General features: G+C 44.7%; 1 protein-coding gene across 1 annotated transcript in view; it reads left to right on the top strand.

The window, feature by feature from the left end:
• Nucleotides 1–12,720, top strand: part of LOC311137396 (UPF0606 protein KIAA1549-like) — a gene marked incomplete at its 5' end in the record, with an annotated part of 87,066 nt that overhangs the window by 62,779 nt on the left and 11,567 nt on the right. Inside the window, 4 exons of the mRNA XM_084171861.1 lie at nucleotides 3,868–4,055; nucleotides 9,441–9,667; nucleotides 10,468–10,610; nucleotides 12,132–12,352. Of these exons, the coding sequence (XP_084027987.1) occupies nucleotides 3,868–4,055; nucleotides 9,441–9,667; nucleotides 10,468–10,610; nucleotides 12,132–12,352 (779 nt within the window). The remainder of the gene's footprint in view (nucleotides 1–3,867; nucleotides 4,056–9,440; nucleotides 9,668–10,467; nucleotides 10,611–12,131; nucleotides 12,353–12,720) is intronic.

Raw genomic sequence — 12,720 nt, 5'->3', positions numbered from 1 at the left:
ATTTTATTTAGTACTTAACACGAACACAAAACAACAAACAAACGATACGTGAATTCCTAGGTTACACAAAACAAACCTTTACGGAACAAGATCCCACACCGACTAGTGCCAAACTGGCTGCCTAAGTATGGTCCCCAATCAGAGACAACGAGCTACAGCTGCCTCTGATTGGAAACCACCCTGGCCAACATAGATCAAAACGATCTAGAACCTACAACATAGGAAATATAATATAGAAACAAAATGTTCCTTTAGAGGCCGTGCAATTCAGAACTCATCTGGAAAACAAAAGCAATTTAGGTCAAAAGAGTCCATACTAACAAAGGAAATAGAAGGTCTAACAGAACAGATAGATAGCAATAAAAACTGTAACATAGAGGCTCAGAATAAATTAGAGGAAAAATAAAAATAAATGGAGAAACTTATTCAAGAAAGATCAAGTGTAATATATTATTAAAATAAAGTAAACTGGATGGAAAAATGCTGCAATTTCTTTTTTAATCTACAACATAGAAATGCTACCAAAAATAATTTACTGAAACTGATTACAAATGACGGAGTCACCTATGATTCACCAAATTATATTTTGAAGGAGAAAGCAAAGTACTTTAAGTATATGTTTTCATTTCATTTGCCTCAATCTCCTCTAACTGAAGCTAATTGTAGAGATTTTTTTCTATTGATAATGTAAAATTAACAGCCATACAGAAAGACTCATGTGAAGGTGAAATTAGGAGGAACTTCTGGATGCAATTAAAGACTTTAAGTCCGGGAAAACTCCAGGTATAGTGCATAGAATTAAAAAGGTATTGTTGGACATTATTCATTCTAATCAGACAGGTTTTTTACATGGACGATACATTGGAGATAATATAAGGCAAGTACTGGAAACAATAGAACAATATGAAAAATCTGGGAAACCAGGCCTGCTATTCATAGCAGACTTTGAAAAGGCATTTGATAAAGTACGACTGGGGTTTATATATAAATGCCTGGAACATTTCAATTTTGGAGAATCTCTTATAAAATGGGTTAAAATCATGTATAGTAACCCTAGGTGTAAAATAGTAAATAATGGCTATTTCTCAGAAAGTTTTAAACTGTCAAGAGGAGTGAAACAAGGTTGTCCACTATCGGCATATCTATTTATTATGGCCATCGAAATGTTAGCTATTAAAATCAGATCCAACAATAATATCAAGGGATTAGAAATCCAGGGCTTAAAAACAAAGGTGCCATTGTACGCTGATTATTCATGTTTTCTTTTAAATCCACAACTTGAATCCCTCCACAGCCTCATAGAGGATCTAGATACATTTTCTAACCTCTTTGGATTACAACCAAATTATGATAAATGTACTATTTTACATATTGGATCACTAAAAAATACAATTTTTACATTACCATGTAGTTTACCAATAAAATGGTCTGATGGTGATGTGGATATACTCAGAATACATATCCCAAATGAAATAAATGAGCTCACTCCAATACATTTTTATAGAAAGTTAGCAAAAATAGATAAGATCTTGCTACCATGGAAAGGTAAATACCTGTCAATTTGTGGAAAAAATCACCCTTTTTTTGCTCGCAAATATATATACAGTGAGGGAATAAAGTATTTGATCCCCTGCTTATTTTGTACGTTTGCCCACTGACAAAGACATGATCAGTCTATAAATTTAATGGTAGGTTTATTTGAACAGTGAGAGACAGAATAACAACAACAAAATCCAGAAAAATGCATGACAAAAATGTTATAAATTGATTTGCATTTTAATGAGGGAAATAAGTATTTGACCCCTCTGCAAAACATGACTTAGTACTTGGTGGCAAAACCCTTGTTGGCAATCACAGAGGTCAGACGTTTCTTGTAGTTGGCCACCAGGTTTGCACACATCTCAGGAGGGATTTTGTCCCACTCCTCTTTGCAGATCTTCTCCAAGTCATTAAGGTTTCGAAGCTGACATTTGGCAACTAGAACCATCAGCTCCCTCCACAGATTTTCTATGGGATTAAGGTCTGGAGACTGGCTAGGCCACTCCAGGACCTTAATGTGCTTCTTCTTGAGCCACTCCTTTGTTGCCTTGGCCGTGTGTTTTGGGTCATTGTCATGCTGGAATACCCATCCACAACCCATTTTCAATGCCCTGGCTGAGGGAAGGAGGTTCTCCCCCAAGATTTGACGGTACATGGCCCCGTCCATCGTCCTTTTGATGCGGTGAAGTTGTCCTGTCCCCTTAGCAGAAAAACACCCCCAAAGCATAATGCTCCCACCTCCATGTTTGACGGTGGGGATGGTGTTCTTGGGGTCATAGGCAGCATTCCTCGTCCTCCAAACACGGCGAGTTGAGTTGATGGCAAAGAGCTCGATTTTGGTCTCATCTGACCACAACACTTTCACCCAGTTCTCCTCTGAATCATTCAGATGTTCATTGGCAAACTTCAGACGGGCCTGTATATGTGCTTTCTTGAGCAGGGGGACCTTGCGGGTGCTGCAGGATTTCAGTCCTTCACGGCGTAGTGTGTTACCAATTGTTTTCTTGGTGACTATGGTCCCAGCTGCCTTGAGATCATTGACAAGATCCTCCCGTGTAGTTCTGGGCTGATTCCTCACCGTTCTCATGATCATTGCAACTCCACGAGGTGAGATCTTGCATGGAGCCCCAGGCCGAGGGAGATTGACAGTTCTTTTGTGTTTCTTCCATTTGCGAATAATAGCACCAACTGTTGTCACCTTCTCACCAAGCTGCTTGGCGATGGTCTTGTAGCCCATTCCAGCCTTGTGTAGGTCTACAATCTTGTCTGACATCCTTGGAGAGCTTTTTGGTCTTGGCCATGCTGGAGAGTTTGGAATCTGATTGATTGCTTCTGTGGACAGGTGTCTTTTTATACAGGTAACAAACTGAGATTAGGAATACTCCCTTTAAGAGTGTGCTCCTAATCTCAGCTCATTGCCTGTATAAAAGACACCTGGGAGCCAGACATCTTTCTTATTGAGAGGGGGTCAAATACTTATGTCCCTCATTGAAATGCAAATCAATTTATAACATTTTTGACATGTGTTTTTCAGGATTTTTTTGTTGTTATTCTGTCTCTCACTGTTCAAATAAACCTACCATTAAAATTATAAACCGATCATGTCTTTGTCAGTGGGCAAACGTACAAAATCAGCAGGGGATCAAATACTTTTTTCCCTCACTGTATATATATATATATATAGATATATATTTGCGAGCAAAAAAACATATGGGGGATTGGAAGTGATGCAGACAATTACAAGTTACAATCTATATGCAATATTAAAGCTGATCTACCCCCTATTAAAAAACTGAATTACTTTATCCTATAGACTGCGCCAAATGCCTATCCACCTCATTATATATCCATGTTCGGGATGAAAGCCTAACTAACACACAGAGCACCTCAGGGGACTTCTGTCCCTGCTTCATGACTGCTCTTATGGCAGCTGAGGGTTCTCCCAAGGGATACAACAAGCCTTAATTAAGCCTAATCAAGTCACTTCATTGCAGCAGAAGAACCGGCAGCCTAAAGATGTTGTGTGTACCATGCAGTGCATCTACTGTAGCTGTTTATAAATGAACTTGGTGTGGAAGTTTGGATTTCTGATGAGGATGGGGATATATAAACACAGACAGATGCACACACACACACACACACACACACACACACACACACACACACACACACACACACACACACACACACACACACACACACACACAGAGACAGGCAGGCAGACACATGCATGTAATTGCACATACATGATGTACACACACTCCATGATGTTCTATATCATTTTATATGTTAAGTATGTCTCTATGGCCCTCTCCCTCTGTCCTGTAGCTGTGGAGAAGGTGGCGGGGTACCCTCCCCCAGACACGGAGAACACCAGCATGTGGATCATCATCGGTGTGGTGGTGCCTCTAGGCGTGGTCATCGTCATCATCTCCATCCTCTACTGGAAGCTGTGTCGCACCGACAAGCTGGAGTTCCAGCCTGACGCCATGACCACTGTCCAGCAGAGACAGAAGGTGATCAAAAATCAAATACAAATAAGAGACAGAAGGTGAGGGAGGAGATGAGGAGGGACGATGGGCCAGGAGCATGGTCCGAGAGTCCCCCGTTTCTCTATGTGTGTTTCTTCACCTCTTTTAACCTGCTTTCGTCTCTGGATGTGTTGGGTCTTACATGTTTATGTTGCCTGTCTCTTTGTCCATAATCACTGTCTTATATGTCAAACTCTACACAGACTATGGGTTGTAGGATTACGGTTTCAGTCTTTTCTGTTCTGAACATGTTCTCACTGTATATATCCATCTACAGCACCTCTGTGCGTAGAACACTGAACTGTTAGTTATCTCTTACACTGACAGCAATTTTTCACACACAGCATGGAGAGATATGTGTTATCAGCCAGTCGGCTCCTCTGTGTCTCTCCACTGTTTGTGTTATACGGTTATCGCCCCTCTAAAGGACATATCTATATCTAGGCCTCTATATCTTCCTGGCAGTGCACTCCACTGGACCACTTCTTTTTCTCCATGTCTTTATGAGACACCCCTTCTTGTTATTATTGAAGGGCTGTAGTTCTCACTCTGTGAGGAGTTGTGGTAGTCTCAGGTTGGGTCTCTGGGGCAAATCCTACATTTAACTAAAATGTTTTGGTGTCAATGGGAGACTAAGTGAAAATGTGACTTCAGTGGGAGTTTAGCCCCTGTGCTGATAGGCTATACTGTATGGGAACTTAGAGTAGTAGTACTATCTCCCTCCCCTGCTGCCCAGTGATCCAGTGTCATAATGGAAAGGATCACATGCTCTATATGTGGCAGCAGCCCATGCAGGAGAGAGGATCACAAGCTCCCTATGTGGCAGGCAGCCCAACAGTAATTGGCTCTCACTGCCGTAAGGCACAGCAGCTGTGTTCTTGCCCATGGCTGCCCCCGCAGCTCCACACAGCTCTGTAAGATCCCCCTGGCTGACAGCAACACACACGTACGCACACTCACATATACATATGCACGCGCACACACAGACACCCTGCATAATACACACTCATTGCTATCCAGACAACCAGGATCTGCTCTGCCTACTGCTGCTGCTGCTGGGGGCTGGCTTATGTCTATCCTTACACACACACACAGAGAGACGTAGGTGGCTGCCTCTCGTATACTGTTAGGCCCTGCTATTATCAGTCTGTCTGGTCTGTCTGTGTTGTTATTAGGGGTTATCCTGTCTCTCTGATGGATCAGTCTGTCTGGTCTGTCTGTGTTGTTATTAGGGGTTATCCTGTCTCTCTGTTGGATCAGTCTGTCTGGTCTGTCTGTGTTGTTATTAGGGGTTATCCTGTCTCTCTGTTGGATCAGTCTGTCTGGTCTGTCTGTGTTGTTATTAGGGGTTATCCTGTCTCTCTGTTGGATCAGTCTGTCTGGTCTGTCTGTGTTGTTATTAGGGGTTATCCTGTCTCTCTGTTGGATCAGTCTGTCTGGGCTGTCTGTGTTGTTATTAGGGGTTATCCTGTCTCTCTGATGGATCAGTCTGTCTGGTCTGTCTGTGTTGTTATTAGGGGTTATCCTGTCTCTCTGATGGATCAGTCTGTCTGGGCTGTCTGTGTTGTTATTAGGGGTTATCCTGTCTCTCTGATGGATCAGTCTGTCTGGGCTGTCTGTGTTGTTATTAGGGGTTATCCTGTCTCTCTGATGGATCAGTCTGTCTGGGCTGTCTGTGTTGTTATTAGGGGTTATCCTGTCTCTCTGTTGGATCAGTCTGTCTGGTCTGTCTGTGTTGTTATTAGGGGTTATCCTGTCTCTCTGATGGATCAGTCTGTCTGGTCTGTCTGTGTTGTTATTAGGGGTTATCCTGTCTCTCTGATGGATCAGTCTGTCTGTGCTGTCTGTGTTGTTATTAGGGGTTATCCTGTCTCTCTGATGGATCAGTCTGTCTGGTCTGTCTGTGTTGTTATTAGGGGTTATCCTGTCTCTCTGTTGGATCAGTCTGTCTGGTCTGTCTGTGTTGTTATTAGGGGTTATCCTGTCTCTCTGTTGGATCAGTCTGTCTGGTCTGTCTGTGTTGTTATTAGGGGTTATCCTGTCTCTCTGATGGATCAGTCTGTCTGGTCTGTCTGTGTTGTTATTAGGGGTTATCCTGTCTCTCTGATGGATCAGTCTGTCTGGTCTGTCTGTGTTGTTATTAGGGGTTATCCTGTCTCTCTGATGGATCAGTCTGTCTGGTCTGTCTGTGTTGTTATTAGGGGTTATCCTGTCTCTCTGATGGATCAGTCTGTCTGGTCTGTCTGTGTTGTTATTAGGGGTTATCCTGTCTCTCTGTTGGATCAGTCTGTCTGGTCTGTCTGTGTTGTTATTAGGGGTAATCCTGTCTCTCTGTTGGATCAGTCTGTCTGGTCTGTCTGTGTTGTTATTAGGGGTTATCCTGTCTCTCTGATGGATCAGTCTGTCTGGTCTGTCTGTGTTGTTATTAGGGGTTATCCTGTCTCTCTGATGGATCAGTCTGTCTGCCTTCTTTTCCTCCGCCTCCAACCTCTCCGTCCAACTGGGCCGTTTGGCTCCAGGGCTCATGCTGGAGTGAGGCAGCCGTACACTGATGTGCAGAAACATCTATCGTTCCCTACCTCTGCCTAATACCTGTTATCACCCACCCACCCACCCATCACATAACACATCCCCTCTGTCCACTTCTATTTCTTTTTCCTGTTTCTGTTCAGTCCACTCAATCGTTCAGGGAATCATCGTTCAGGGAATCAAGGTCTCCTCTTCCAATCAAGAGGCAAATAACCATTAGTGAGAGTGAGGAGGAAGAGGAGGAGGAGGAAGAAGAAGAGGAGGAGGAGGAAGATGAGGAAGAAGAGGAGGAGGAGGAAGATGAGAAAAAGGGGAAGGTACAGAGTAGAAGCTAGTAGTTTGTAGAACACCCTGAAGAGAATGGGTTGTGTAGTGTGTAGAGGACTTGAATCCATTGGTTGTTGTGAGTAGAGGATGGTAGCATATTGTCCCTGTACTAAAGGGGCAATGAAGTCCCATGGTAGTGAGTGGAACACCCAGAGACCTTGTCAACTCATCACATGTATCAATCTCCATCCACTACATCTGCTCAGGGGCCAAAGCTTCCTCCTCCCAAGCCAAAACCAAAGCAGAAAAGTGAGAGCTATGAGGAGGAAGAGGAGGAGGAGGAGGAAGAAGAAGAGGAGGAGGAGGAAGATGAGGAAGAAGAGGAGGAGGAGGAAGATGAGAAAAAGGGGAAGGTACAGAGTAGAAGCTAGTAGTTTGTAGAACACCCTGAAGAGAATGGGTTGTGTAGTGTGTAGAGGACTTGAATCCATTGGTTGTTGTGAGTAGAGGATGGTAGCATATTGTCCCTGTACTAAAGGGGCAATGAAGTCCCATGGTAGTGAGTGGAACACCCAGAGACCTTGTCAACTCATCACATGTATCAATCTCCATCCACTACATCTGCTCAGGGGCCAAAGCTTCCTCCTCCCAAGCCAAAACCAAAGCAGAAAAGTGAGAGCTATGAGGAGGAAGAGGAGGAGGAGGAGGAGGAAGAAGAAGAGGAGGAGGAGGAAGAAGAGGAGGAGGAAGAGAAAAATGGGAAAAATAAAACAGTGTTGAAAGGGAAGAAGGAAAAGCAGAAGGTACAATGAACCGTAGAAAGAAAGTAGTCCTCTCCCTATTAGACGTGTTTCCAGGCTTTAGAGAGCAGTTGGTCAGACACTGTGAATTCACCAGAGATGGTAGCTAGTTTGGCCCAGTCATGTTTTATAGAAAAACGAAGGATTTGTTGAGCACTTGTCTTCAATGTTTTTGATGCTTATCATCATTGCAGTTTTAGAAGTCTCATCCAAATAGGCCGTATATTGGATGGATACCATACTACCATACTATAATTAAGCAATAAGGCCCGAGGAGGTGTGGTATATGGCCAATATACCATGGCTAAGGGCTGTTCTTATGCAAGACGCAACGCGGAGTGGCTGGATACAGCCCTTAGCCATGGTAAATTGGCCATATATCGCAAACACCCGAGGTGCCTTATTGCTATTATAAACTGGTTACCAACTTAATTCGACCAGTAAAAATAAATGTTTTGTCATACCCATGGTATACGGTCTGATATACCATGGCTGTTAGCCAATCAGCATTCAGGGCTCGAACCACCCAGTTTATAATGTACAGTATCAGTCTTTAGTAAGTACTGTAGTTCCCATTAGACTAGGCCAAGGTATTCAATATTTGTTTCTCTCTTTTGATTTCTCCCAACATAGTGAATAGCGTGTGAGTAGAATCAGTAGCATAGCCTAGATCTGTGTGGGGTGCGGGTGTTTTTATCTAGCTATTCAGTGAGTTGGTGACAGTAAGACCAGTGGATGCTTACTGCTTAGCATCCCCAGTTTATCATACTGGAGAGCTTTCCCTCTCAAAGACAAAGCTTATTTACATGCAGAATAGAGAGAGATAGAGAGAAACTGAGAGAAAGACAGAGAGAGAGAGAAGGAGAGAGGCAGAGCAGCACACAGCTTCTCAGTGGACCCAGTGGATTAGCAGTAAACGCACATCGCACAAGCCTCTCGTGAAGCCATCCATGTTTCGCTCCATCAGAGCAGTACGTTTTAGAGAAAGCTGTGTGATCCACCAGAATAATCAATTCCCATATGTCAATGTAATGTATGCTGTTGAGGGTTATAGTGTGGTACGGTGGCAGTGTCAACCAGTCTCCTCTTCTTCATTCAATATTCAATAAGGAATCCCTGTGACTTGACTGATTTCTTAACACCAGAAACCTACTTACTGCACACACATACATAACACAGCTCAGGTCTCTCTGTCTATCCCTGTGTTGTGAGACAGCCCCTGAGGCATTGGACTCCAGGGCACAGCACTCTGCTCGAACCCCCCTTGAAGAGAGCAGACAGACAGACAGACAGTCCTGTGTTTACCCCACTTTACTATCACTCTGCTTTTTATTCATTCATGCCTTTCTGACTCTCCCTGCGCTCTCCCCATCACCCAGTCAGCCCAGTCACTCACTACTCACTACCCCTCCATCGCTCTGTCACTTCGCTCGCTCGCTTCTCTCTCTCCTGAGGGGAAATGCAGCCTGCCTGGCCTACTTCTGTCCGTCTGTCCGTCTGTCTGTCTATCCTCCTCCCGCTGCGGTCGTATATCTGTCTGATGACACCTTCCCTCGACTCTAAAAGCAGCTGGCAAATCAATGACTGTGATTTTTTTATGCTCCCTCTCACCCCCTCTCTCAATCATTCCATTTTCCCTGTTGCTATTATATATCCTCTTCCTCGCTCCCTCCACCCTCTGGTTATCTCTCTCTCCCTCCTCTCTCCATCCCTTCCTCCTCTTTGTGCCCTCTATCCTCCTCCTCCTCCTCCTCCTCCTCCTCCTCCTCGTCAGCTCCAGGCTCCCAGTGTGAAGGGCTTTGACTTTGCCAAGCTGCACCTGGGCCAGCACAGTAAGGATGACATCATGGTAATCCAGGAGCCTGGCGCCCCCGGCCCTCCCCTGCCCAACCCCAGCGCCAAGGAAGCCGCCTCGGAGAACGGCGACTTCCCCACCCCTAAGTCAAAGGGGACCTCCGTCTCCTCCACCAAGGCGTCCCGCAGCGCACGCAGACGGGGAAGGTCAGTAGCCCCCCCCCCACAGTGTGTGTATGTGGCTATGTAGCTCTGCCTCATTCACCTCAGGAGATTCTAGTAGACATGTTTTGAAAGATGTTCCATTCACAACAGCCAATCTTAATAAATTATTAATGCAATACGGTACATTAGACATTAGTCAAATAGTCTATATTTTGCATTAGTAGGTAATGGTTTTATATATTGTGATAGAGAATGGACGCTCTGACTGAAAGATAATTTATCCTCGCTAATTGCTTTAGCTAATAGCAGATCATTTAGGCTTGAATGCAGGAGTGGCAGTCAGCACTCTGAATCCAGTGGTGAGTGTGATAGTTTGCTGTCACATTGTCACTAATGTAGCGCATTAGAGTGGTAATGATTGAAAGAGAAGAGTTTATATCGACATTTCCTCGACTCTGGAGAGCTGTTCGACCAAGTTGGATAGGAATTTAATTATACTGTCAATGGGAATAATCCTAGTGATAGATTATAACAAAAAGCTTATTTCTTTCAAGAAAAAGCCATTACAAACGTATTTCCCCCTGGAATTGATTAATTAACAACTACTATTCATCCACTGTAGTTTTAATTCTATATAGTATATACAGCTTCAGAATAGTGTACACATGTGTACGCATGTTTGTGTGTGTGTGTGTGTGTGTGTGTGTGCGGGCTCGCGTGTTTGTACGAACATGACAAGTTTGTGTGTGTGTGTGTGTGTATGCACACTTACTGTACATGTGTGTGCACATGTACGTCTATTTGCTTCCGTGACACGTGTGTGTGTGGGTTTCCGGGGACAGGATCTCTCCATCGGACGGGGACTCCATGGTAAGCGCTGGGTCCAGTGATCGTGAGAGGGAGTCAACCGAGGAGAACCTGAGAGCCATCGCCACCCCAAACGACAGCAAGCAGGCCCGCAAGATCCCCATCAATGTTTTAAATGGCAAGTGTCCATGGCAACACTGGCTCACATCCATGCTCCAAGTACACAGAGAGAAGAGGAGGTGGGGCAGGGGAGCAGAGAGAAAGAGAGAAAGGCCAACTCATGTTGAGAGGAAAAACAAGGGAAATAGAGAAACAAGCAACTGATAGACAGAGCAGGAGCGAAGGAGAGACAGAGAGAGACAGAGAGCAAGAGAAGGGGGAGAGACAGAGTTAGCGTGATAGTGAGGGAGGTAGTGTGTCTGACAGCCTGTTGAAAGGCCTGTGTAATGCCCCTCTGGCCTGGTTGCTGGGTTGGACACTGTGCAGACAGAGACAGAGCCAATGCCAGCCAGGCACACACTGAACCTGACTCACCACAGAGGAATGGCTCCAGCAGTACGATCTCACAGCACTTCCTCCTGCACTCTGCAGTACGTACACACACACACACACACACACACATACAAACGCACTCACACACACACACACACTGTCGGACTCTCACACAGACACACACTCACACAGTCTCACAAACATGCACGCATAGTCGCGCGTGCACACACACACACACACACACACACACTACCTCTCAGAGCTGCTACTCAGCCTGCTAAATACAGGTTCCGTCCCTTCTCTCCACAGTCTAAACAGGCTTAGCTGAGGCCAGGAGACAAAACGTTATCAGCACTGGAATTCCTTCTTCTAAATGACCCTCAGCCTTCCCTCTGCTATGGATGGTCAAAGACCTGACATAGCACTCAGAGTAGTGTATACACACCAGTGATGATGTAGTGTAGAGCTATGTCAGACTCCTCCAGTATTGGCTCTATATTGCCTGGGTCTATCGCTGACGTAGTCCTGTAGAAATGGTAGGGATAGACTTTAGCCTATATGGATATATTCTAAACAGAATTACCTTGTCATCCGTTTAACTTGAATCTTTCTGTCTGTCTGCTGTTTTCCCGTAACTGCACTTTCTCTGTCTTGTCTGTTGTGGCTTTCAGGGAAGAATAGAATTGGTAAGAGTTTTTCTTTCTGTCAGTTCGACTTCTGTCGGTGTTGAAGTAGACATGAGGCTTTTGTGACTTGTAGCTGCTGTCTGTGTGACTGTGATGTGTCGTCCATTTTGTTGTGATTGCTTTGTGTCGTGCTTCTCATCAATCATCACTATTCAGATGTCAGATGTGTCGTCCCAGAGATGGGGAGCAATGAATGTTCTTGAACAACAGTAGTTTTAACGTTAGCTTTGCCATGAACTTGCCTTTTTCTTGTTGTAGCTCCCAACAAAAAAAAAAAAACATTATTAGTATTATCTTACATTGGAATACATATAAAAACATATCTTCATCATGTTAAAAGTAGTAATCCATTTGAATGTATTTTCATGCATGTAAAGTACACTATTCAGTCAATCCATTTCAAAGGATCTGCCCCCTGGTGGTGAAAATAGTTACCTGACACCTGTAAGTTTTATCACTCAAACTTCCAGACTTGCCTGGCTGTGATGTTGACCTTAGTCTTCCTCCCTGATCTCCCTCAGGTCCTCCACCCATGAACGGCCATGACGAGCAGCTCTCGTCGGCCTCCATCTTTGAGCATGTGGACCGCATGTCGCGCTCGGCCGACGGCACCCGCCACTTGTCCAATAAGATCCAGCTGATCGCCATGCAGCCCATGGCCTTCCCAGCCCAGCACCACGGCGCCACTATCAACGGTAACAACGGCAGAGGGCAAGAGACACACAACATCTTCAACAAGGAGGTGAGACACTGACCCTCTAGGACCCACTTACACCCTTCCTCAGACACGTATTCAGGTTACAGTAATGTCATTCATTACCTTACATGGGGAGCATGTATGAACAGTAGACTCTAATGTGAGTGTCTCTGATCCTCTCTAGTCTCCCCACTGTCTGGACATCCACAAGGGTTCTTCAGCTGTCTCCATAGGAGAACCCTTTTTGGTTCCAGGTAGAACACTTTTTGGTTCCAGGTAGAACCCTTTTGGGTTCCATGCAGTTCTACATGGAACCCAAAAGGACTTTGAACTTTGTAGTTCTACATGGAACCCAAAAGGGTTATACCTGGAACCAAAAGGGCTTCTTCAAAGGGTTCTCCAATGGCAGGGGT

This window comes from Coregonus lavaretus (genome assembly GCF_964263955.1).
Source record: "Coregonus lavaretus genome assembly, chromosome: 11".
Taxonomy (NCBI): domain Eukaryota; kingdom Metazoa; phylum Chordata; class Actinopteri; order Salmoniformes; family Salmonidae; genus Coregonus; species Coregonus lavaretus.
This window is presented reverse-complemented; position numbering and strand designations above follow the sequence as displayed.